This window comes from Rhagoletis zephyria, unplaced genomic scaffold (genome assembly GCF_001687245.7).
Source record: "Rhagoletis zephyria isolate East Lansing unplaced genomic scaffold, Rhagoletis_zephyria_1.1 Rzeph_scaffold_00519, whole genome shotgun sequence".
Classification (NCBI taxonomy): domain Eukaryota; kingdom Metazoa; phylum Arthropoda; class Insecta; order Diptera; family Tephritidae; genus Rhagoletis; species Rhagoletis zephyria.
This window is the reverse complement of record NW_016157603.1, coordinates 62,517-86,624: the sequence shown is the minus strand read 5'-3', so window position 1 is coordinate 86,624 and position 24,108 is coordinate 62,517. Positions and strand designations below refer to the sequence as shown.

Here is a 24,108-nt window from a genome sequence, read left to right as displayed (position 1 = left end):
TCAACCGCTAAAATTAAGGATAGTTTATGTGAGTTGAGTTGAGCTGAAATAACATTATTTGGAATGGGTTAAGTGGAGGGGGTTTAGCTTAGTACTTAGCATAACATAACATACCATAACATAAGATTAAATAACATAACATAGGTAGCATAACTACGGTGACCATCCGTCCGTTATTTTAAAGGACAGTCCTTTATTTTAGCACCCTGTCCATTATAATTTTTTTCAAAATAAAAAAAATGAAAATGTCCCTTATAAAATGAAAACCTTCCCCAGTTTGTTTCGCGTCCCACTAGAGGGTTTCTATTTAATCGGTTATCTTTGTACAATCTATAAAGCACAGGGAAAGTTGTGCTCAGGATCGTGTTGCACGCTGAGTTTCCAGTTTCACTGAAAGAGAACAATAAACCCCCTGCTGCACAGTGGTTCAAAACTGGCATTTAGTGTTCGTAATTCATTGGAGCCTTCATTTTTCACTTCATTTGATTAATATTTATTTTTTTTATGAAAGCTTACAATATTTGCAAGAGACCAGTTGAGCCTGATTTCTGAATTTTTATTTGATCATATTAAATTTTTTTGTGCAAACTGTAGAAAAAGTAGCAATTTTGAAGAAAATGTATTCTTCTGTTCCAGTTAATAAATGTTTCATAACAAAAACTAGTTGAAAACAATTGTATGGTTCTCTCAAAAAAAAAAATATATATATACACAAACAAAAATTTTCGGGAGGCGTGGCCCCTACAAAAAAAAAAATCAAAACCAATAACTTACTTACTAAAAATTTTTTTATTATAGCTTAAAATTATTGTAACCCATAGAGGTAATAGTTCACAAAAGTTTGTATAAAACTATTAGTCGATTTAAATTCTTAACTTTTTACTGAGCATGTTTATTTTACGAGGAGGAAGCATCGAAAGCCTAACCCCGTCAGTGTGAGACTTTAACCCAACTTCCACCCGTCATGTACCGTTCCCCTCCCGGTACCACCGTCAAGGATTTCGTCGGGATTATAAAACTGTGTGACTGATAAGGTTATATATCTATTCTCTTCTTCTTTTTCTTATTTGGCGCTGTAACCGCCAAAGCGTATTTTGGCCAACTGACGCCAATTGGAAATGCCAAGTGAAGCCAGAATACTTTCAAAGCTGGAGCGTCGGTATCCATTCGAACGACATGGTCAAGCCAGTTGAGCCGCTGTATTTTAATTCGCTGCACTATGTCTATAGCGTTGTAAAGCTCATACAGCTCATCGTTCCATCGTCTGCGGTACTCACCATCGCCAACGCGTAAAGGCCCGTAAATCTTCCGCAAAATCTTTCTCTCGAATACTCCAAGAGCCACCTAATCGGATGTTGTCATTGTCCATGCTTCTGCGCAATATACCAGCACGGGCATGATGAGTGACTTATAGAGTGTGGTTTTCGTACGTCGAGAGAGGACTTTACTCCTGAATTGCCTACTCAGTCCAAAGTGGTACTTGTTGGCAAGAGTGATTCTACGTTGGATTTCAATGCTGACATTATTATCGGTGTTAATGCTGGTTCCCAAGTAAACGAAATTCTCTACTTTCTAGAAATTGTAACTGTCAAAAGTGACGTGGGTGCCAGGGCGCGAATGTGCTGATTATTTGCTTGATGACAGGAGATACTTCGTCTTGTCCTCGTTTATCACCACACCCATTCGCTTTGCTTCCTTGTCCAACTTGGAAAAGGCAGGACAGACTTTGCGGTTTTTGTTACCGATGATGTCGATGTCATCGGCATAAGCCAGCAATTGCACGCTCTTGTAGTAAATTGTTCCTGAGCGGTTCAGTTCTGCAGCTCTTATTATCTTCTCCAACATCATATTAAAGAAGTCACATGAAAGAGAGTCGCCCTGTCTGAAACCCCGTTTTGTGGCGAACGGCTCGGAGAGGTCTTTCCCAATTCTGACAGAGCTGGTGGTATTGCTCAACGTCAGTTTACACATCCGTATGAGTTTTGAGGGGATGCCAAATTCAGGCATAGCGGCGTATAGGCAGCTCCTTTTTGTGCTGTCAAAAGCGGCTTTAAAGTCGACAAATAGGTGGTGAGTGTCGATCATTTTCTCGCGATCATTTTTGGCGTACTGTTAATACCTGGTCTATGGTGGATTTGCCAGGTCTAAAGCCACACTGATAAGGCCCAATGAGTTCATAGACGGTGGGCTTCAGTCTTTCATACAATACGCTCGATAGGACCTTGTAACCTATGCTTAGAAGGCTGATCCCGCGGTAGTTGGCGCGAATGGCGGGGTCACCTTTCTTGTGGATTGGGCAGAGCACACTTAAATTCCAGTCGTCGGGCATGCGTTCATCTGACCATATTCTGCACAAGAGTTGATGCATGCACCTTATCAACTCCTCGCCGCCGTACTTGAATAGCTCAGCTGGCAGGCTGTCAGCTCCAGCAGCTTTGTTGTTTTTATTGCTATACGTACCTCGTCATATTTAGTCAGGCGGTGGAACGTCGACTCCGTCATCATCGACTGCGGGCTCGGGTTCTTCTTCTCCACAACTTTCCGTGCTGCTACCATTTAGTAGGGCGGAAAAGTTTTTCCTCCATAATTTAAGTACGCTCTGGACATCAGTTACTAGGTCGCCATTATTGTTCTTACAGGAGTACGCCCCGGTCTTTAAACCTTCCGTAAGTCGCCTAACTCTCTGTTAAAATTTTCGGGCATTCTTCCTGTCGGCCAGCATTTCAAGCTCTTCGCACTCACGTATTTCGGCCTCTCTCTTCTTATTGCGGCAAATACGTATCTTTTCCCTCTTCAGATCCCTATAGCGGTTCCACATAGCGCGCGTTGCTCCCGATCGCAGCGTGGCCCTGTAGGCAGCATCTTCTTTCTCTGCAGCTTCTTGACACTCCTCATAGTACCAGTTGTTCTTTCGGGCTCGCTGAAATCCGACTACTTCTTCGGCGGCGGTACTTAATGAGCGGGAAATGTGGTTCCACTGCTCGCATATGTCGGTTTGTTGAAGAGTGCTCTCTGAGAGCAGGGGTGAGAGTCGAGTAGCGAAAGCGCTGGCTGTCTGTTGTGATTGCTGCATTTCGACGTTAAGCTTTCCTTGCATATCTGGGCGCACATTTTTTGCTGCACAGAGGCGGGTGCGTATCTTGGCTGCAACAAGATAGTGGTCCGAGTCGATGTTTGGGCCTCGGAGTGTGCGTACGTCTAAAACACTGGAAGCGTGCCTTCCGTCTTTCACAACATAATCGATGACAAATACGTAGTTTAGGAAGAGCCTGCCTGAAACTACATATACAAAAAAGCAAATAAGCAAATGGATGTTTAAAATTGACAACAAACACCACGCTGTCGAGTTTAAATAGCGGCAAATCAGCTGCACTTGATAGAAGTTGGTTGAATAAGGAAAATGAATTAGCAACAAGAGTTTACGGGATATACATAGCTCAGTGGTTAACGCTTCTGACTTTGAACATCGATTACGCAGGTTCGATCCCTGCTGAAGTATAGAAAAAAGAAGTCTGATGAGGAGATGTGGTGATCTCTGAAATAGCTGCTATAACTTCTACCGCTTAGATTTGGTTGCTTTTTCAATTTTTCCTAATAAACAATCGTGGTAGAAAGCTCAATAAACAATTTTAACTTTTATTTTTGACTGAAAAAATATCAGTAAAAAAATAACGGTTAATCGCTGATTTTTTTGAAAAATGTAAAAAAAAAATTAATCATATATGATTAACATTCCTTGGCTAACAAGCATCACATTGCTATATACAAATGAGTAGTCCACTTGCAAAGTTCTCTATGTAAATTTTTTTCGATTTTTAGTTTCATATCCACTAACAATACAGTGCAAAATCCTTATATATTCTGAAAAAATAGCGTCAAATGTTAGCTACTCTAGCAAAATTCGCTATAATACTTACTGTATGTATACATACACTTTCAAAAGTCGCTATAATATTTATTGTACGTATTTATATAAGTTCAAAAGTCTCCATATTCCGATGAACTTAGAAAACTGCAAGAAAACGTGGTAGTTTCGGTGCCTAGTGGAAGACGTCTTAAAAAAGAAGCAGACCAACCTTCATGGAAGAGAGACTCAAAACTCGCTATATTAAATTTTTATATATAAAATTTGCAAAAACTACCACATTGCGATTTTGTTTTTTAATGTTATTAGGCTCTTATTTATCACAATTTTCAGATAATAAAAAGAAATATACAATTTGGATGTTACTTGTTGTTGTAGACGTTTTTTTTTTAATTTATGGCTTACATTATTTATAAAATCACATAAGGCTGTTTGCAAGTGGACCACTCAAATGTTTAAAAGTCCAATTGCTTCCGACTGACTTTTTGAATTGAAATTTTGAAAATAACTATTATTTTCGATCCCTGAAAAAATCTACAAATTTAAACAAAATTGCATCAAAGATTCAAATGAAATTACAACTCACAGCATTGCCATCAAACAAAAAAATTGTTGTTCGGTTCGGTTCGAAGCCCGAAAAAATCGCCGGTTCGGTTAAACACCGGTTTGCAGCCCTGGCTTGAACGCTACGAATATTTGTAAGGTGGTGGAAGAGGGTTGCCACCTGTTTAAAATGTTAAATTCAAGTTATTTTATATATGAATTATAAAAATATGGGTATCAAGCGAAGAGGGTTTGAAAATTTTTTATTTCTGAACTGTATTTATAATCAGTTAATTAAAATATGTATCGCAGTGTTTGGCGAAGGAGGCTAACAAATATTAAGCTTAAAAATACTTTTGAAGAGGGCAGCCACCTATTTGAACGGTCTAACTCATTTAACTAATTCAAAAAGTATATGAATTATAAAAACTCCGTAGCCAAGCGAAAGAATGTTAAAAAATCTTTAAAAAGTTATGTTCAAATTATTCAGTAAGTTGGATGTATTATTAAAAGCATAGTTGCCAACTTGGTGCTTTAAGCACTAGATTTAGTGCTTTTTGAAAATTAAAACGCAAAAAAAAAAATTATTTAGTGCCTAGTGCCTTTTTTAGTGATTTTTTCTGAACTAAAATTACTTTGAGATAGTTAAAACCTGAAATAATTTGAAATATTTAAGGCTGTGGCAGCACTGAATTTACAAGAATCTACAAATTTAAATGGACTAAAATACAACCATGATTGATAAAAAGCTGAAGTTGCAAGCCCACCTTGTTAAATTCTATTCGCGTTGAAAATGATAGTACGCAAGTAAGTTAAGTATTTGTTTTTTCTTTTCTAATTATTTGTACAAATTTTGTTTTTTTTTTGTACCACCTGAGTAAAACACATTGTTTCTTGGTGCTGAATCCAAATCTGGCCTCACAATTGCTCTAGCACTAGAATTATCCTAACCTCAAAGTGCCAAAAACACGGTTTTTAGCGATATTTGAGGTTATGTAATGAAAACATCAAATTATTTGTTCATATCTAATTAGGGCATCAATTCCGTTTGATGCGATTCGATTTTTCTTTCTCGAGATATACCAGTTTTAATGTGCAGTACTTCGGTATTATGTTATGAAAAAAGCATCCCTTGATTCAAAAAATTTGGTGCTTTTACTGTAGTAAAACGCTTTTTGTCCAAGTTTTTGGTGCTTTTTGAAAATCAAATGATGGCAACACTGATTAAAAGATGGGTATAAATCGAAATGGGTTTGAAAGGGATTTATTCCTGATCTTTATTCAGGAGGGTTGCCATTTGTTCGAACAGTAGAATTGGAATTAGTTCATCAGTTTATTGAAATACATGTGCATCACAATGATTTAAGAAGAATTTAGTTGGAGAAGAGTTTTGAAAAACAATTTCAAAAATTAGGGATCAAATTAGAAATCCTGGCCAGTCGATGAATGAAAAAGTTTTATTTTTTTCATTAACTATTTTTTCATATAGGGTGTGTTGAAATTCGATGAAAATAAAAACATGCACTATGCCAGACCGCTCTTCACTCAGAAACGGTTGCACGGTTTTGATGAAATATGGCACTCGGATCTCTTATAACTCTGACTAACATTTTGAATATTTATTTTAAGTTCTTTAAATTAAATTTTGGGCGTTTTAACGCCATGCGGTGCACTGGTTATTATCATTATACTTATGTCGGGGATACCCGCGCTGCGACCTAAGAAGATCTTTTGTGCTTCACCCTATTTGTAATCACTCCAACCTAAGGCTATTTAAGAAGTTAAATACTTTGGAAGGCGCTATGTTTCAAACTTTGAATGAAGAAGACAATCTTTTCCCAATGTTTATCAGTCTGCTATTTATGATACATGGGCAGTGACACAGAATTTGATCTGGGGTTTCCTCCACCAGCTCCCAAAAGCTTAGGGAGCATGCAAACGCATTTGGGCTCCGAGCTTTGCGAGACTGTCAGCCCATTCGTTGCCTTCAAACCCTTCATATCCCGGAACCCACCAAAGCGTTACGCTATTGTGGGCCTCCTCCAAGTGGTTCAAAAGAGTTTTACGGCTGCCCACAAACCTGATGCCGTTTTAAAATAGTCTAAGGCTTTTAATCTGCCTAACTATCCGAAATAGTATTAATTTTGGATCCATTTGTCCTTCTACGCAGATTGCGATGACTTCCGTCTGGAATATAGTTGGGTATGTGCAAACTCTGGAATCTTGGTCCAAATACGCCTGCCCCAGTACTCTCGTCGTCCATCTTTGATCTTTCAGTATACCATACTTGGGACTCTTCGTCAAACATAGTTGTTATCGCTTCACGGCAGTGCTTTCAGGAAATCTCACCTAGTAGGGTTTGTAGAAGGATAACTCGGAATTATCCTGGAATGGCCTTAGAACCTCCATATGACCCCGAAGATCTTCAATTTTCTTGCTGATCATATTGGGAAGTCGTAGAATAGACAAAGGAGGAATGCCTGTAATGACATAAAGGGCATCCGTAGCACAGGTGCCCATATCTCCTGTGATGCCCGCGCGGACCGCTTGCTCAAGGTGGCACCCGCATTTACTTGCTTAGCTAGCTTGTAGGCACATAAAGTATATACCTTGGATGTTCATATTGTATATTGGAAATATTGTACTTACCAATCAGGTATTATATGTATTTACATCTCCACGGTTCCGCCGTTATACGGTGAAATATCCGTGTAAACAAGGTTGCTAAAATATATTATATTTTTCGCAAATAACTATTACCTATTGTCGCGGAACCTACCAAAATCCAATCTAGCCTACCAACCTACCAAATAGAAAAAAACCTACCAGTATTGGTAGGAAAATCTCATGTTTGGCAACACTGATTCTAAACAAAAGCTTAAAGTTTTCGGCCCTGGTCGTGCCATAGTAATGTCATAAACGTAGTATATTTGACATGCTTCATGCATTTTCCTACATTTCGTTCTAGCTGTCAAAGCAAATCTGGCATGGCCTATATATCATTGCCTGAATTCACAAAGGCTCTAACCAACAGATTTTTTATTTTACAGGAGAAGCAAAAAAGATAAAATTCAAATCATGCGTACGTATATGGCGTTTTAAAAAGTGGCATAACTCCGTTGTTTTTGGTACTAACACTTTAAAATTTTTAGTAAAGGTGTATTTTAATATATCCTACAAATATCTGTGAAAAGCGCTGTTTCGAAAAAAGTGTTGGTTAGGGCCTTTGTGAATTAGGGTGACGATATGTATGTACATATATCTTGAAATTTCGTTTTTGAACTAATCTCCAAAACTTAAGTATATACATAGGTATGTATTTTACCTACCTCATTGCGCGACGCGTCAAGTCATCAACCCTGAACCTAGTGCTTTCAGCACAAAATACAAATGTAGAAAATCGTGTAGAATGCTGTTTTGAAAACATAATCGAGTGTATTTATAAGTTTTATTGTCGAATTTGTAGTGTAGGTACGTTTTAATGTTTTTCAAAAGATGCGTATGCATGTTCATTTCGTTATTGTTAATTAGTATGTATGTAATTTCTATATGTACAATATATGAATGTATGTACATATGTACAGACTATGTATACTCTCATGTAAGAATGTACAATTATTACATAAGTATAATGTAAATGTATTAGTTTTCTTGTGTTGGTGCAATTAAGGTGTTAACTCACAGTTCGTTCCAAAACGAGTTACAAAATTTTAACGTCAAGATTTTTTGTAACCTTTTAAGCATCAAACTTTGAGCAGTCTTTTCCGCCTGTCATTGCAAAAGTTTACTGGTGTTTCAAGACCTTTCTTCTTTGCTCCACTCGGCAATTATATTACGGAGCTGACAACAAACCTTGGAGTAAAGCTATACGCAAGATACGTCGATTACAGCATACGTCTTGTAAGGGGAGACAAGGATGAACAAATTCTAGGCTATCTCAGCGACCAACACACGAATATTAATTTCAATATGGATAAGGAAAACGAAGGAAAAATAAACTAATTGGACATAACAATTAAAATAAATACGGTTACCAACAAATGCGAATTCGGGATATTTAGAAACCCCATGGCCACAGACACGATAATACACAACACAGGGTTGACATTACATCAAAATTGTAATTGTTTTACAAATATTTGTAATTTTTCTTTTACCTTAATTTGTTTGGTTTTATCAGCCATTTTGTTAAAAAAAAAAATCTAATGTATAAAACGCCCCAATAAATGAAAAAATCTGGTTGATGTTGCCTTAATGCATCCCAGATGTGAGATTACAAAAAGTAGATAATTAAAAACATACCCTTCGAGTGTAGACGGCGTCGTTTTACAATTTTGCATGTGAAACAACAATACGGCTAGAAAAAGCTCCAAAATGTTGACGAAACCATTTTTAAACCCATTTTAGAACGTACTGTGAACTTCTCAAATAATTATTCGCCTTAATGCACATAAATTCCAAAGTTCATTGTATGTTGCAAAGGTAATATTGGCTACAATTTCAAAAAATATTAGTAAGGATAGAGATTTTTTCGTTTTAGCTCCATATCTAAATCGGCAAGTTGTTGTAAAAATCCTTCATTTGGTCGAATTTCGCGTCTCATACGCACTTTTCTTATCGCATCCGATGCAGACATTTTGCGGCAGATCATCAAATAAGCCAATACACACGTGGCTGACCTTGACATGCCCACCAAACAATGAACAAGAATCTTCCCTAAAATGTATTAAAAAATTATTAATTAATTAAAGATGTATGCAGGTACATATGTGTGTGGGGCGTTCCATACCAAAATGGACGGGGTTCACACTTCATGTGTTTAATTTGTTTAAAATGTTTGGGGTTGATGGATAATTAATAAAAAAGTATGAAATTTGAACTTGACTAATAAATTTTTAAAAACTTTACAGCACAAAAACAAAAACAAATCGATTTAATAGTATTCCAAATATCTCGTGAACGGGGCGAGAAAAAAGTTTAAAATTATCACACATACACACATCAAAATTCTCTATGAAAATAAATATTTTAAAAATTTTTTTTCTTCAAAAATTTTTCAGATACAAATTTTTTGTTTTTGAAAATATGTCATCTAACAAAAAATTAAAAAAAAAATCACAATGGTAGCTCCGAGTATTGCGCAATGTTTAAGTATAGTATTATGGGGTGCACTCTTCGATACCTTGAAACCAAGGCACATAAATACAGGTAGAAGCCAAAATGACGTTGCTCTCATGAGAACCAAACCTTTAAACTTCAACTTGATTTTATTTTGGCTGCGTTTCTTTATACATTCCGGATAATCCCATTTCACAGCCGGAATAAACAGAATGCGTTTGAAATATACGTTAACATATCATCAAGAACGTTCTAAAGAATAAGTAAACAAAAAAGTTTATTCCAAACGTTCAGAATGAATAAAGAAATACAGCCTTTATTTCCTATATTTCGTTACGCTTTGAATGTCATATCGTTTTTTTTTTTTTGAATGTTCGTTAATAACAAATTTTAATTTGCATTTGAATTTTTGTAGTGTTGTGCGGTTTATACTTAGTGTATGTGTTAAAAATGCAACACCTGAAGCGTTGTTTTTTATGTGGTGTTAAATATAAGGCAGATACCACTAATTTTTTAACGTGCCTCAATGTCCTTCGCGTAAGGAACGTTGCGAAAGCAGCTGGGAGCAGAGCTGCAGTGAAATGCCTTGCTGTGCGTTAAACATTTTAAAGAAGTAGATTCCACAAATACGCCGGGAGGTACAGGAAAGGCACGTTTGAAGCCAAGTGCTGTTCCTATGACCCTTATGCCGAAAAGTCCCTCCAACAACACTGCAACTCATAAAACAAAAACAGAAAACAACATACACGTTTTATAAAATTTTAACTAAAGAAAATAAATAAATAAGAATAAACTTCAAATATACTTAAAAACGTCAACCAGTGAAATGTATTTTTTTATTTTTCCTTACACACGCTAATTTTTATTTTTACTCTCCCGAAAACTTTGACTTTTGTAGGATTGACGTCAAATTGGCTTCTACCTGTTTTATTGTACCATGACTTGAAATATCATTTTTTTTTTACATCGAAGTTGAGTAAAATGAGTACATTACAAATTTACAAATTTTAAATTTTTTTTTTGTGGAATTATTTTGAGTATGTAAAATTGCGTTGATTTTTAATATTTTTTATGCTGACGGCTTTTTGCATTGTTTTCTTATGGAATCAAATGCGCAAAACCGGTTTCAAAAAAATTAAAAAAATCAACGCCGGTTTTGCAATCGCTTAAAACTTGCACTTTGTTATACTAAAATTTAATGGGCTACAAAACTGCATACTCAAAAACAAAACTGCTTTCTAAAAAAATTTGAAAAATTTTTAAATTTGTGATGTACTAATTTTACTCAACTTCGGTGTAAAATAATACTAGACTTAAATATTGCGCAATATTCAGAGCTACCATTGTGATTTTTAAATTTTTTGGGATGGCATATTTTTAAAAACTATTTTTATTTAATAAAAAAATTTGTATGTGAAAACTTAAAATTGTTTTTTAAATATTTCCTTTCATAGAGGATTTTGATGTGTGTATGGTGATTTTTTTCAAATTTTTTCCCCGTAACGTTCTCGAGATATTTGGGAAAGTATTAAATCGATTTGTTTTTGTTTTTGTGCTGTAAAGTTTTAAAAAATGTATTAATCATGCTCAAATTTCATATTTATTTATTACACTGTACAGCACTCGACTGGGTATTGTACCAAACCAACTTTTTTTAAGAGATTGAGTCATAAGTAAAAAAGTAGGTTCTCCGTTTTTCGAAGTGGAGTACGTGGTCCGCCTTTTTCTCTTATTTACATATATTGTATACATATAAGTTTTTTAGTGAAAACTTATATTACAGGTGCTATAACGGGCCAAAGGTCTGATTTTCGAAAAAAAACCACATTTAAAGGAAAAAAGAACTTTCTTTCATAAAAAAAAATATTTTAAACAAGAATATTACCAACCGATTTTTGAACAATTGATACCGTTGTAAAGGCAATTAAACCCCCTTTCCTCTGATATGCATATTTGTATACTCCGTTTATATTCGCCTTTACAGTGATACCAAGTTTTTAAAAATCGGTTAGCATTTTTTTGTGCAAAATATTTTTTTAAAGGTATTTTTTCCTTTAAATGTGTTTTTTTTTTGTTAATTCTTATATACAAAGTATACAAAGATGCATATCCAATGAAAGGCGGTTTAATCGCCTTTATAACGATACCAACCTTTTAAAAATCGGTTAGTAATTTTTTTTGATTACATGTTTTTTTTATAAAAAAAAGGTATTTTTTCCTTTAGCTGCGTTTTTTCTCGAATTTTTATATACTAAGTATACAAATATGCATTTTAGAAGAAAGGGGATTTAATCGTGTTAACACTGATACCAATTTTTTAAAAACTGTTAGTAATTTTTTGTTTAAAATATTTGATATTTAAAAAAAGGTATTTTTACATTTGAATGTGTTTTGTCTAAAATTATTATTAACGAAGTATACAAATATGCATACCGGAAGAAAGAGGGTAAATCACCTTTATAACCATACTAACCTTTTAAAAATCGGTTAATTATTTTTTGGTTAATTTTTATTTTTTTTTTTAAAAAAGGTATTTTTTCCTTCAAATGGGTTTTTTCTCTAATTTTTATTTACGAAGTATACAAATATGCACATCAGAAGAAAGGGGATTTAATCGTCTTTACAACGATATCAATTTTTTAAAAAACTGTTGGTAATTTTTTTGTTTAAAATATTTGTTTTTTTATAAAAAAAGGTATCTTTACATTTAAATGTGTTTTTTTCTAAAATTTTTATATACAAAGTATACAAATATGCATATCGGAAGAAAGAAATCGGAAAGAAGGTGAACGATATAAATTTTTTAAAAATCAGTACAAAGTTGTTTGCACCATAAGGAATTTTTCGATGACCGAAGTTATATACCATTTAAATAAAAACAAAAGGAGGACTAAGTTAATATTTTTAGGTTTTTAGTTATTTACATGAAATAATTAAATATAATTTTTAGCAAAGGTCCTATTTCGAACTTCGAAGGCCAATATCTCGATTACGGAGGCCAACTTCGAAAAAAGGAGAAATCACTGTTTTACCTATGACTCAATCTCTTAAAAAAATTGGTTTGGTCCAATACCAAGAAAAAGGTTGATTTTGCCGTACAGTGTTATTTATGTTTATCCATCAACCCTAAAAATTTGAAAAAAATCAAACACTTGAAGTGTGAACCCCGTCCATTTTGGTATGGAACGCCCCATGTATATGTATATGTATGTATATTGGTTGTTATGAGATAAGTATGTTCAACTCACCTCCACTACTGATGGCACTGTCTATGAACTTCGCAGCAACATAAAAGTATCGAGATATATCAGTGGTAGGAGCATCAACCATTGGAAAGCCCATATACCTGAAAATAGTATCTTTGTTGTTTCTTCTACAATATTTCAACAGTGTTTTTTGTCGAAAATAACAAATTGTATGTGAATGAATCAACAAAGCCATTACGGTTTTCATTAAATAAAATATTTGTTTTTTTCTAATTATAAACTATGCGTACATATGTATGTGCACACATATGTATGTATGTATATATGCATGTATGTATGTATATATGCATGTGTGTATATATGATATTATATTTTCCTCTTACAGAAACTACTTTTAACTATCCATCCATCAACTTGAATTTGAGGCTACCGGATCACTGTAGAGTTTTCCAAACAGAGGAATCCGCAATACGGGAATCTTCGGATTGGTTGCTCTCTAGTGTAGGGATGTTCAAATAAGATCGGTGTTTCCAAAAACCGTTTTTTTTTATTTAGTTAATGATATTTTTCAGTATTTTTTTTTAAATTTAGGTGTTAATCGTTCAAATTAACTACTTAATTTGACCTTATTTTATTGCACAATCAGGAACTACGAAAGTAGGTATATGGTCAAAATCGTTATATCTGTTGGATATTTTTCGGAAGAAAATATATCATAATAAGAGTTACTGTGGCTGGCGAAAATCCTCGGATTGAACCCTCCGCGAGGGTGCCGGCTGGAAATGTTTCTGTGGAAATGTTCTTTCCATCACTCTGCCATACGAAAATGGTCCTCGATCGTGGTCTGGAGGTAGGGGCTGGATCAAGGCGTTATGCGTACCGGACTGAGGATCAGCCTGTCTGGGAGCCCCTAAATACCCCAGTCGCTAATGGGGCCCTCTGGAAACCAGGCCGGTTGCATTCGATGGCCTTACCCTGGGTACTGCGGATCTCTGCCCGGGGCCGACGAACCCTTTCTCCGCGACTCGTGGGAATATGAGCGATACACAAAAAACCAAACCAAACAAAAAACAACAACAATGGAAATTGAGACCGGCACCCATATAAAGTCGTAAGGGCTATTGCCCAGACACCATGGGGCCCATGCGCTGCAGGGTCCCTCTACTAGCCACGACGTGACCAACATCAGTGGAGTAAGCCTCTGGCGATGCCGGGGTATCGTGCAACCACAAAAGCGGAATGGAATAGGGTGGGGGCACCGAAACGGGATTTTCCCGGCACCAGCGAAGGCAAACCTGGCTTGCAGCTTGCAGGCCCAAGGGGCACTAGAGCTGATGCGCGGGCCACGCCTCCCTCTACACCTACTGCCTTCACAAGGCCTGATGACAGGCCACCACTAAGCGCAGCCATTGCTAAGCACCGGAAGGCTGCCATGAGGATCTTAAAGAGATCCGCTTTAACACCGGACCTGTGTAGCAGGGCGCTGCCCTGTCACGTGGAAGAGATCCGGTCAGAAATAGCGTGGGCAATGACGATAGTGCCCGACTATCAGCTCGGAGAGCCGCCAGCTGCGGAAAAGCGCAACAGATCGATGGAAGTTGCGCAAAACAAGTCGAAGAGGGCCAGGACGCAAGGCGCCTCTTTTGCTGAGGTAGCCAATAATCGGATCCTGCTGGGTGTGCTCGATGAGAACCAGGAAGACGAATTGGCACTTAGAGCTCATTGGAAATAGGTTAAAGCGGAATTGGCGAGCATCTGCGTTAGCGTGCTTCGGGAGCACCCCGAACCACCTCCAATATGCCGGGATGCAGGTTGGTTCCAAGGCAACGTCAAGGTCGTCGCGTGCGAAGACGAAAGGTCTGCGGGCCTGTACAAGAAGGCGATGGCCACATTGGGAGAGGTCTTCCCAGGAGCGATGCTACGGGCTATGGACTTCAAGGACATCCCATCCAGGCCTAGAGCAAGGGCATGGATACCGGCCAAACCGACCGAGCCTGAGAGAGTGCTTCAGATTATAAGGCTCGTTAATTCCGAGTTACCCTCTCACAATTGGAAGGTGGTGCGACTAGAGCATAGCACAAAGGCGACTCGTCAGGCGGTCCTTCCGCTAAATAAGGAGTCCTTGCCACTCCTCGAAAAGACTGGGGGCGTCATTAATTACGGTTTCGACACCGTGAAGATAAGGGTGTACACGAACGACGTGAACGCAGCAAGAGGCAACGAAGTTGAGCCGGAAGAAGGCAATAGCAAGGATGAGTCGTTCGAGGAATCCAACCAGGCCAATCTGATGGACGACCTGGCTGGCGGATACGCCTCATCTACATCCCCTCTGGGAGTCGACCATATCTTCCGGCAATGTACAGACGACGACGAGGCGAACTAAACAGTGGTGGAGGGGGTGGCCAAGATGGTTCGCTTCCTCCAGATTTATCTCCACCACAGCAAAGCAGCGTCGGCTACACTGCTGCTCCAGCTCTCAAAAGGGGCAGCAGACATCGCCCTCATCCAGGAGCCTTGGGTGATAAGGCATAGAATTTGGGGGCTGAAGTCGGCAGAGCTGCCATAGGTAAACCCTGCATCCTTGTAAGTACCAAACTAAAAATATTGTTTCTTCCTCAGTTCAGTGACGAGGACACCACTACCATCAGTCTGGAGGCGAACGGACACAAATAAGGCTTGCCTCGATGTATCTGGCACATGACAGGCCTGTTCAAACCTTACCGGTCGAACATTTAGGCGAGCGCTCGGACGGGGCCCTGATTTTAGGAGGTGATGCGAATGCACACCATAGCACATGGGGAAGCGGAGACATCAATGAACGGGGTGAGTCACTCTTTGAATACATACTAAAACCTAACTTAGTTATAAGCAATAGGGGTAGCGAGCCTATCTTCATAACGAAGAGCAGAAGAGAGGTCCTTGGTGTTACCCTCGTCTCTTAAGATGCGGAGGTTATGATCAGTAACTGGACGGTGCTTGATGAGCATTCCTTCTCTGATCACCGCTTCATCCAATTCGACTTAGATGGGGTCCCGTCGAAGGTACCTCCCAAAAGAAATCTAAAGAAAGCCGACTGGCATAAGTACAGAAAAGAGCTTGATAAGCGCCTCTCAAGAACCACACTAGCAATTCCAGGGAACTCTACGGACAAAGATGGGCTGGCAAATCGCTTTACTGCGGCGTGTGGCAAGGCTCTGGATCAGGCCTGCCCCATGGTGAAGCCGAGAGGCAAAAAGAAACCAGCTTGGTGGAGTTCAGAGATTGACGAGAGCCTTGAGAGATTGTCGTAGAGCCTTCAATCTCGCAAAATCCTCGGAAGGCGATATGCAATGGGAAATCTATAAGTTAAACTTGAAATATTACAAGAAATTATTAAGGAAGAGCAAGACATCCTCATGAAGGAATTTCTGCAGTGGTATGGAATCCATATAAGAAGGTTCTAGGCTCAGGAAGGTTCTCTCTAGTTCACCTCGTATCGCCCCGGGATGCTTGCTAAGATCCGACGGAGCGTGGACGGAAACTGGGGAGGAATCCCTAGACCATCTTCTGAGCACGCACTTTCCAGGCGCCACGGACCAGCCACTGAACGAGCCAATAAGAGATAGAGGTCAACCGGTTACAGTAGACCTTACCACCAAAGAAAAAGTAATGTGGGCAATAGGATCCTTCAAGCCTTACAAATCTGCGGGTCCAGATGGTGTTATACCGATTCAGCTGCAGCAATCTATGGAGCTAAGCTCAAAATGGCTGTATGCTATTTTTAAGGGAGTCGTCACTCTTAACATCATTTCGGAGACCTGGCAAAGGTCAAGAGTTGTCTTCATTCCCATACTAGCGCCAAAGATTTTAGACCTATTAGTCTATCATCTTTCCAGCTCAAGATAATGGAGGGACTGATTGAATCCTTTCTTAGGGAATCGGTTGCAGACAAACTTATGGCTTCGCAGCATGCCTATATGAAGTGGAAGTCCACCAAAACAGCGCTACACGAAATCGGGTCGCATATTGAGAAATCCCTTGCGATAAAGGAATACACCTTGATAGCATTCTTAGACATTGAGGGTGCTTTCAACAACATCACAATTGAAGCAATCACTTCAGCTCTAACGGGTCTGGGCATCGACTCACAGCTGGTGTCGCTTATACGACAGCTGCTAGTAGGCAGAGTCGTGCGGGCGGAACTGGCGGGGTTGTTGCTGGACAGATACGTTTGCAGGGGAACCCCGCAGGGTGGGGTCCTCTCCCCCCTTCCATGGGTCATGGCGATTAATGAATTATTGCAGACCCTGGAAGGGGGGGGGGATGCTCCAAGGTCATTGCGTATGCTGACGACCTTGCGGTGGTTGTGATTGGAAAATTTCCACAAACTCTGTGTGACATTATGCTGGACTGACTAAGGCTAATCGAAAGATGGACCAAGGAGAAAGGTCTGGGTGTTAACCCAGATACCTGGTACCTCTTTACCAGGAAGTACAAAATCCCCTCACTTCAGCTTCCTGCCATAGGCAATAAGATTCTGAAGCTAAGGGAGTCCGCAAAATATCTAGGCGTAGTCCTGAACAAAAAGCTGCATTATGCGCAAAATATACAAGAGCGTGTAAAAAAAGTCGACGGTAGCCCTCTACAGCTGTAAGGGGCGATTGGGCGTAGCTGGGGGCTGTCCCCTAACATCATGCACTGGCTATACACGGTAGTTGTTAGGCCGATTCTATTATATGGGGTCTTGGTATGGTGGCCAAGTCTCAACAGGAAATCTACAACTGAAGCACTCCAAAAGGTGCAAAGAACTGCGATGCTCTGCATCTGTGGGACTCTGCGCACAACTCCATCGGAGGCTATGTGCGTGCTGCTCAATATTTTGCCAATTGAAATTGTTAGAAAACAATCAGCGGGGTGTGCCGCCTTGAGGTTGAGGGAACTACCAGGCTGGAGGGACACTCAGGAAGGCCACACCGCAATCTTAAAGAACGTAAATATACCAGACACAGATTACTGTGCACCAAGCTTGAACTTCATAAAGAGGCAAAGGATTTCCATTCCAGATACAAAATTCTGGTCAGGAGGGGCTTCCGATGACAATGGATCACTCCACCGATGGCTAGACGGCAAGGTAGGAGGGGGAGGGGCGGGGTCTTCTCAGCGCGGCTGGGGCTGGACATATGTTTTCGCTTACCCAACCACTGCAGCGTCTTTCAAGCTGAGGTCGCTGCTCAACAGGAAGCGGTTGAACACCTACGTACAAGAGAAGTCATTTATAACGATATCTTCATTTACTCAAACAGTCAGGCCGCACCTAACCTAACCTAACTTAAGAGTTACTGTAGTGCTTTATCCGATCTGTAACAATAGCCGCTCGCTGTAATTTAAAAACTAGCTAAAAACTAGAAACATCAGTGATGACAAATTGGAAGCTGTGGTCCGTAGCTCGTCGTTTTCAATGTGTTCAGAACTTCATGGTGACCAAAGTATTCTCTGCTAAGCGTTAATTGTAGCAGGCACGGGCGTTATTCTCGCTGCTGTCGAAGCGACGCCAGCGCCAACGCAACACCAATGTTGTATATGGACGGGACTTTAGTTTTGTTTGTTTTACAATGGGCTTACATGTACAACTATTGTATGCCCTGAACTTGAGCAATTCTTGCGGCTGTTTGAAATTTTGGAGAACTACAGTATTCATATTTCTTGAAAATATTTTTGCGATTATTTTACAATTAATCGATTAATGAAACACAAACTACGCTGCAAGGCGAATTTATACAAGGTGGTGTTGATGGCGAATTTAGATTATCGCCGCGGTACTTCTTAATGTCAAAATGATGTGTTGGTTGTTGTATGAATTCGCCTTGTTTACAACAAAGACATCATTTTGACATTAGGAAGTACCGCGGCGAAAATCTAAATTCGCCATCAACACCACCTTGTATAAATTCGCCTTGCCACGCTGGAAGAACTCCCTAAGCATGTTGCCCATCACTGCCCTAGATACACCAGTGCACCTTTGACATTTGATTTGAGCGCATAAGCTCGCTCACTAATTACGGATTTTTTGTTAACAACGGTTGCGCTCAACTAATGTGCCTTCTGCACGTACCTACTGTTTTAACGTACAAATTTTATAGTACACATAACTGTAACAACAATTAAGTAAAACGACAAGACTTGAATAAATCGTTAAAATACATATGTGACTGGCCGTCTTCAACTGGATTATAATCTTTTTTTGTTGACTTTGGTCATACTTACGGAGACCATCCGTCCTTTATTTTAAAGGACAGTCCTTTATTTTAACCCCCTGTCCTTTATAATTTTTTTCAAAATAAAGGACGCCTTTTGACCTTTGTTTATTAAATTGTCCTTTAAATCCGCTCTGCATTTTTCATAGGTAAATTTTTAAACACAGAATATGAAAACTAAAAATCTCCCTTACAAAACATAATGAAAACCTCCGCCAGTTTGTTTCGCCGCCACTTAATCTATCTTTCTATTTAATCGATAAACTTTGTACAATTTGTAAAGCGGGATCGTGTTGCGCGCTAAGTTTCCAATTCCACTAAAAAACAAAACAATAAAACCCTGCTGCACAAACTGGCATTTAATTTGATTAATTTTTATTTTTTAATGAAAGATTATAATATTTGCAAGAGACCAGTTGAGCCCAATTTGTGAATATTTATTTGATTATATTAAATTTTTTAGTAAAACATGCAGAAAAGGTAGCAATTTTGATGAAAATGTGTTCTCCGTTTCCAGTTAACAAATGTTACATAACAATAACTAGTTGAAAACAATTGTATGGTTCTCCCAAAACGAAAAAATTACACAAGAAAATGTTGAAATATTATAAAAAATGTTAACCAAAATATATATTTTTCTTTTGTTTTTAGTACAAATTAGTTGAAAAAAGAAGGCTCCAGAAAATTATCAACATTAAATTCCAATTTTGAACCACTGTGTGCTGGCTTCGTCGTGCAGTATGGTATGGTAAACGCATTTTGGTAGCAAAGGACTGCGAAGTGCTTGAAAAGGATTTGGCTTAATTTTTCACTACAGCAGCTACTGGTAAATATTTGATTTAAATTACGATATGGGTAAGGTACTTTTATCATACAAGTTGTATGTACGTATTCCTAAATAATTTTGAAAAAATTTCCTTTATTTTACGTTGGTTAATATGGTCACCGTAGTCATACTAAATCTTACTTTGGTTTCTTACATAAGTCAAAGAGTGATTATTTTGTTTGGAGCATACATACATACATACATACATAAGCAGTTACCAAGTTGGGAAGAGTAAGACTTCAAGAACGACTTTTTAACTGACTTCAAAAAGGAAGAGGTTATCAATTCGTCGGAATATTTTTTTTTGTATAACTTTTGCCGCGTTAACCGACTTCAGTTCCTCCCATGCTAAATTGGCATAGATCCGATCATTGGCTCATAAAGAAATTAACGCTACTCTTAAATTTTTATATGAGAATTAAATTCGGTTTTGTTTTTTGGTTAAAAACTACTTGTTTTCTTCTTATAAGCCAACATTAACACATATTATCATTAATTTTTTACACATCATAAATGAATAGCTGGCATACACTTTTGCATACTTAACTTGAGATTTTCTTTAGAAAACGAAATCCCTATCTATGTAAGTTTCTTGATTTTTTACAAAGGTAAACAAATTTAAGTTTAAAAGTCATGAATGCTTTCATATTCTTTATTTTATTAAATGCTGTAGGAAGTACTACTCATATTTTATTGTTTTAAAATTCTACTAGGTTTTTGGTGAGTACTCTTCTCACTTTTGTATGGCTCTTGAACGTTTGAGTTAAGGCCTTTCCATTGTGTATTAAGATAACGAAATGGTTGTAAATGTAGAAACGATTTTATACACACCTTATACTTGGCATATCACGATAGTAACTGTGTCCAGTGTCCACCTGCCCGTAGCGACAGCCTTCGGCGGCATTTAGAACATGAGTAATTCCCATCATTCGAAGAAAAGATTTGTTTTTTGCCGCAGCCCTGTAATATAGAAGAAATAGTTGCACGCAATAATTCAAAGTTATATACCATGCTTCAATAATACAAGGTTGNTGAAAGCAAGGAACCTTATATTTGTTAAAAAATGGAAGTAAACAATGAAATATTTGAATATGTATAGATTTTAATAATTATTTAGTGATATTTCAGCCAAATCAGTGTAGTACCAATGACATGTAAACAAACCGTCTGACGTTTTTACAGGAAATAGTGCTTTTTGCGTTCCTGTGCACTTCTGCATCTGTTCTCCTTTTACTCTCATTTGAGAGCGTAAAATTGTAGTTTGACAGTTCCACAGGTTTTAGTCCGAAGTTCAAAGGAACAGACTAATTGAAATTTATGTAAATCGACTGCCCTGTAATGTTGCTCTTGAGAACGGAGAGAAAACGGGTAACCATTTTATCCCCTTTGTGAAAAGGTAGTAGGAAAATTAGTTTGATAGTGCTCAAATGCGTTTTTTGTATAAAAATGTATAATGTTGTAAAAATGTAAGTATATAGAGTAAAATATCATATTTCGCAAATCTTGTTTTACATGCTTAAAATAAATATATTTTTTTAGAAAATTATAATAAAATATTAGCCAGATTAAAAGAAATGTGTTAAATATTGACATTTTCGTCATAACACAATGCCATTTCACATACAAAATGTATGTATGTGCGTACCCGGGTATGCTGCTGTTGACGTACGTATAATTTGTCTGCTGTTGACATAAAGGTTAAGCCATTCCGATAAGATTTCGATTATTGGCCTCTTTTTATCGTTTGCTGGCCCATAGTGCAACGCTAATGTGACCAACTGTTTCATAGCTCAAAGAAGTACAGCTTAGGTTGGGTTAAGTAACGCCGAGAGCCGATTACGAAATTTCGAATGCGGCTAATTTCGATCCCTGAGCCTCGCGAAGGTTGGACTGTCTAAAAGAAAGTTTGGATATGATTCCACTTCAGCCGAAATTCCTAGTCTCACCGCATCAATTCCAATCGCATAATGGCCTGTCAAACCCTTCATCACTAGCCCTTGAGAGGTAACGTGCTTTAAAATGCCCTATAAAAACATTTGTTGCAGCAGACAAATGGCTTCTTTTCCATTTTTTATGCCACAAAAGGACCCAGTTTCCCTTAGCCTAATAGCAGTTCGAGCTGCGACAATTCTGTCTGCAATATCCGTAGGTGTGGTTCCTAATGCTCCGATAATTCCTGTTTTACAAGTGCAGCCTTCTCTAGTGAGCTCCACCACAAGGGCTCCTTAAAACAATAAAGGCTTAAATCTGGTTTCCTAGAGCTAATGAATTAATTTGGGCGAGAGACCCCACCTTTTACCGATAGCTCCCCTACAGCAGTACAAGGCACCCGACACCTTTCCTACCCTTTCCCAAATGTTAAGCTTCTACGACAGCCGCCGTTGATCGCCTATTTAGTTACCTGGTTCATGTAACCTTAAGTCAGATCAAAAAGGCTGTATAGAGCTCGTTCCTTAACCAAAAGTTCCACATCATCTACATAGGCGATCACCCGACAGAACACTTTTTCCAGTTCCTATAGAAAGTCGTTTACAACTGCAATTCAGAGCAGGGGAGAGAGAACACCACCTTGTGGAGTGCTCTTATTGACTCTGCACTGAGTGAAAGTGCTCACCCACTCCTCCGCGACAGTTCTGCCACGAAGTAAGCTATAGATAAGCCTTATTAGGTTGGTTTCAACCCCATATTATGAATATACTTGACTATTGCCTCTGGAGTGACATTGTTGAAAGCCCTATCGATATCGAAGAAGGCCCCTGTTGCATAATTTTAATGCGTGAAGGCTTCCTCTGACCACTTTACCAATGTGGGTAGGGCGGTATTCACCGCCCTTTTCTTGCAATAAGCATATTGAGTTCTTGAAAGACAGTCACGAAGAATCGAATTTCTTATGTACAGGTCTATCAGTCTCTGTAGCGTTTTTAGCAAAAGCGTTTTCAGAAAATTCGAAGAGACTGAAAGGCCTAAAATCCCTAAGGGAAACATGACAGCCTTTTTCGGCCTTCGGGATGAACGCAACACTGCTTACCCCCCAAGTCTTTGGATGTACCCGATTCTCATGCAGTTCGTATAAATACGATCCAACCAATTGCACGACACCTTCATAGCCCTTTGCAGCTGCGCAGGTATGATGCCATCGGTCCCCGGCGACTTTAATGGGTTGAACGAATTTATTGCCCAGGCCATGTGACGATCGTCAAGAAGATCGGAGAAGTACAGCACCTGCAGAGAGATTTTGTAACCAGTTAGCGACAATTTTCGAATTGCTATCGCACTGTTTGACGTAAAAACATTAATATCATGCATCAAAAAGTGCGTTAGCGATCCGAAAATTGTCGCAAACTGGTTACAGAATCTCCCTCCTGAAGTACAAAATATCGCAAAGAAGTACATTTGACTGTACTTCGAAGTACGAAGTACAAGAGCGATAAAAGAAGTACGGTTGGTCACATTATGCAACGTACTAACAAATTATTCTATAAACAAAACTAGATAGATTTTGAAATGGAAACATTTTTGGTGATCCCTTAAGAAGCTAAAATCTTAATTAATTTTAGAACGTTTTACAACTAGCAGCGATACCGAATTATTAGTTGTGATGGTATTCAACCATTTGCTACTTACACATCACCAATGTAAATACCGGGGTACACCTCATCACAGTCAACATCATATGCGGCGCATTCTGTTCCCCGCAGTCCAGGAAGACTTCTGTATGGTGCTATTGAATAATGGAGAACTCTTTGCAGTTGACGACCGGTAGTTTGATCCGAGCTGGATGGTTCCAATCGACTAGGAAGCTATTAAGTAAATGGAAAATGTTAGAACTTTTATTGACATTACCTGTATTTATTTAGTAAGGATATGAACTTTGTACGATTTTTGTGTAACTTTATCTCGTAGAGAATACATGTCTTCCCCTTAGTGGGAAATTTTTTTTCGAAGATATCTCAAGATAACTTTCAGGGAGTTTTTCGAAAAATTATCCTTTTAGGTGTAGGATTAAAATGTCCCTACATTAGCTTTACAAATGTTTTTATATATGAGGATTTATTAGAGTTTTTACCAAAAAATATGATGCAGCAAAAAGGACTTGGGGCTTTTGCTACTGATGCCAAAAAGTTTCACTGGGTTAACCCCGATACCAAGCCTTGGCTTTCTTATTGTAAAGACTTTACTGATGACTCAAAACCTGACGCAGGGGCAGGATCTGTAGTCTATATCGAAAGTAACGGAAACTATTTTCACTTCTCCTGAAGACCATGGACTATGTTGTGGAAAATAAGTGGAGGAGTAAGAACCAAGCTGTATTTAAGG

The 24,108-nt window shown here is 38.3% G+C and overlaps 1 protein-coding gene across 1 annotated transcript; it reads right to left on the bottom strand.

Moving 5' to 3' along the window:
• Window positions 1-7,813: 7,813 nt before the first annotated feature.
• LOC108360095 (dual specificity phosphatase DUPD1) lies at window positions 7,814-23,703 on the bottom strand. Its single transcript, XM_017612257.1, has 5 exons — window positions 23,662-23,703; window positions 23,416-23,591; window positions 20,623-20,751; window positions 12,775-12,872; window positions 7,814-9,124 (listed from the first exon to the last, which is right to left on the bottom strand). Exons 1-5 carry the CDS (start codon window positions 23,701-23,703, stop codon window positions 8,919-8,921), a joined length of 651 nt encoding a protein of 216 aa, XP_017467746.1. The 3' UTR covers window positions 7,814-8,918.
• Between the last annotated feature and the right edge of the window lie 405 nt (window positions 23,704-24,108).

Coding starts and splice junctions, on each gene's coding strand:
- LOC108360095 (XM_017612257.1), bottom strand. CDS start 23,703: ATGTATTCTCTACGAGATAAAGTTACACAAAAATCGTACAAA. Junction 20,752..23,415: donor GGTATTTACATTGGTGATGT/GTAAGTAGCAAA, acceptor TCTATATTACAG/GGCTGCGGCAAAAAACAAAT. Junction 12,873..20,622: donor CGTGATATGCCAAGTATAAG/GTGTGTATAAAA, acceptor TACTATTTTCAG/GTATATGGGCTTTCCAATGG.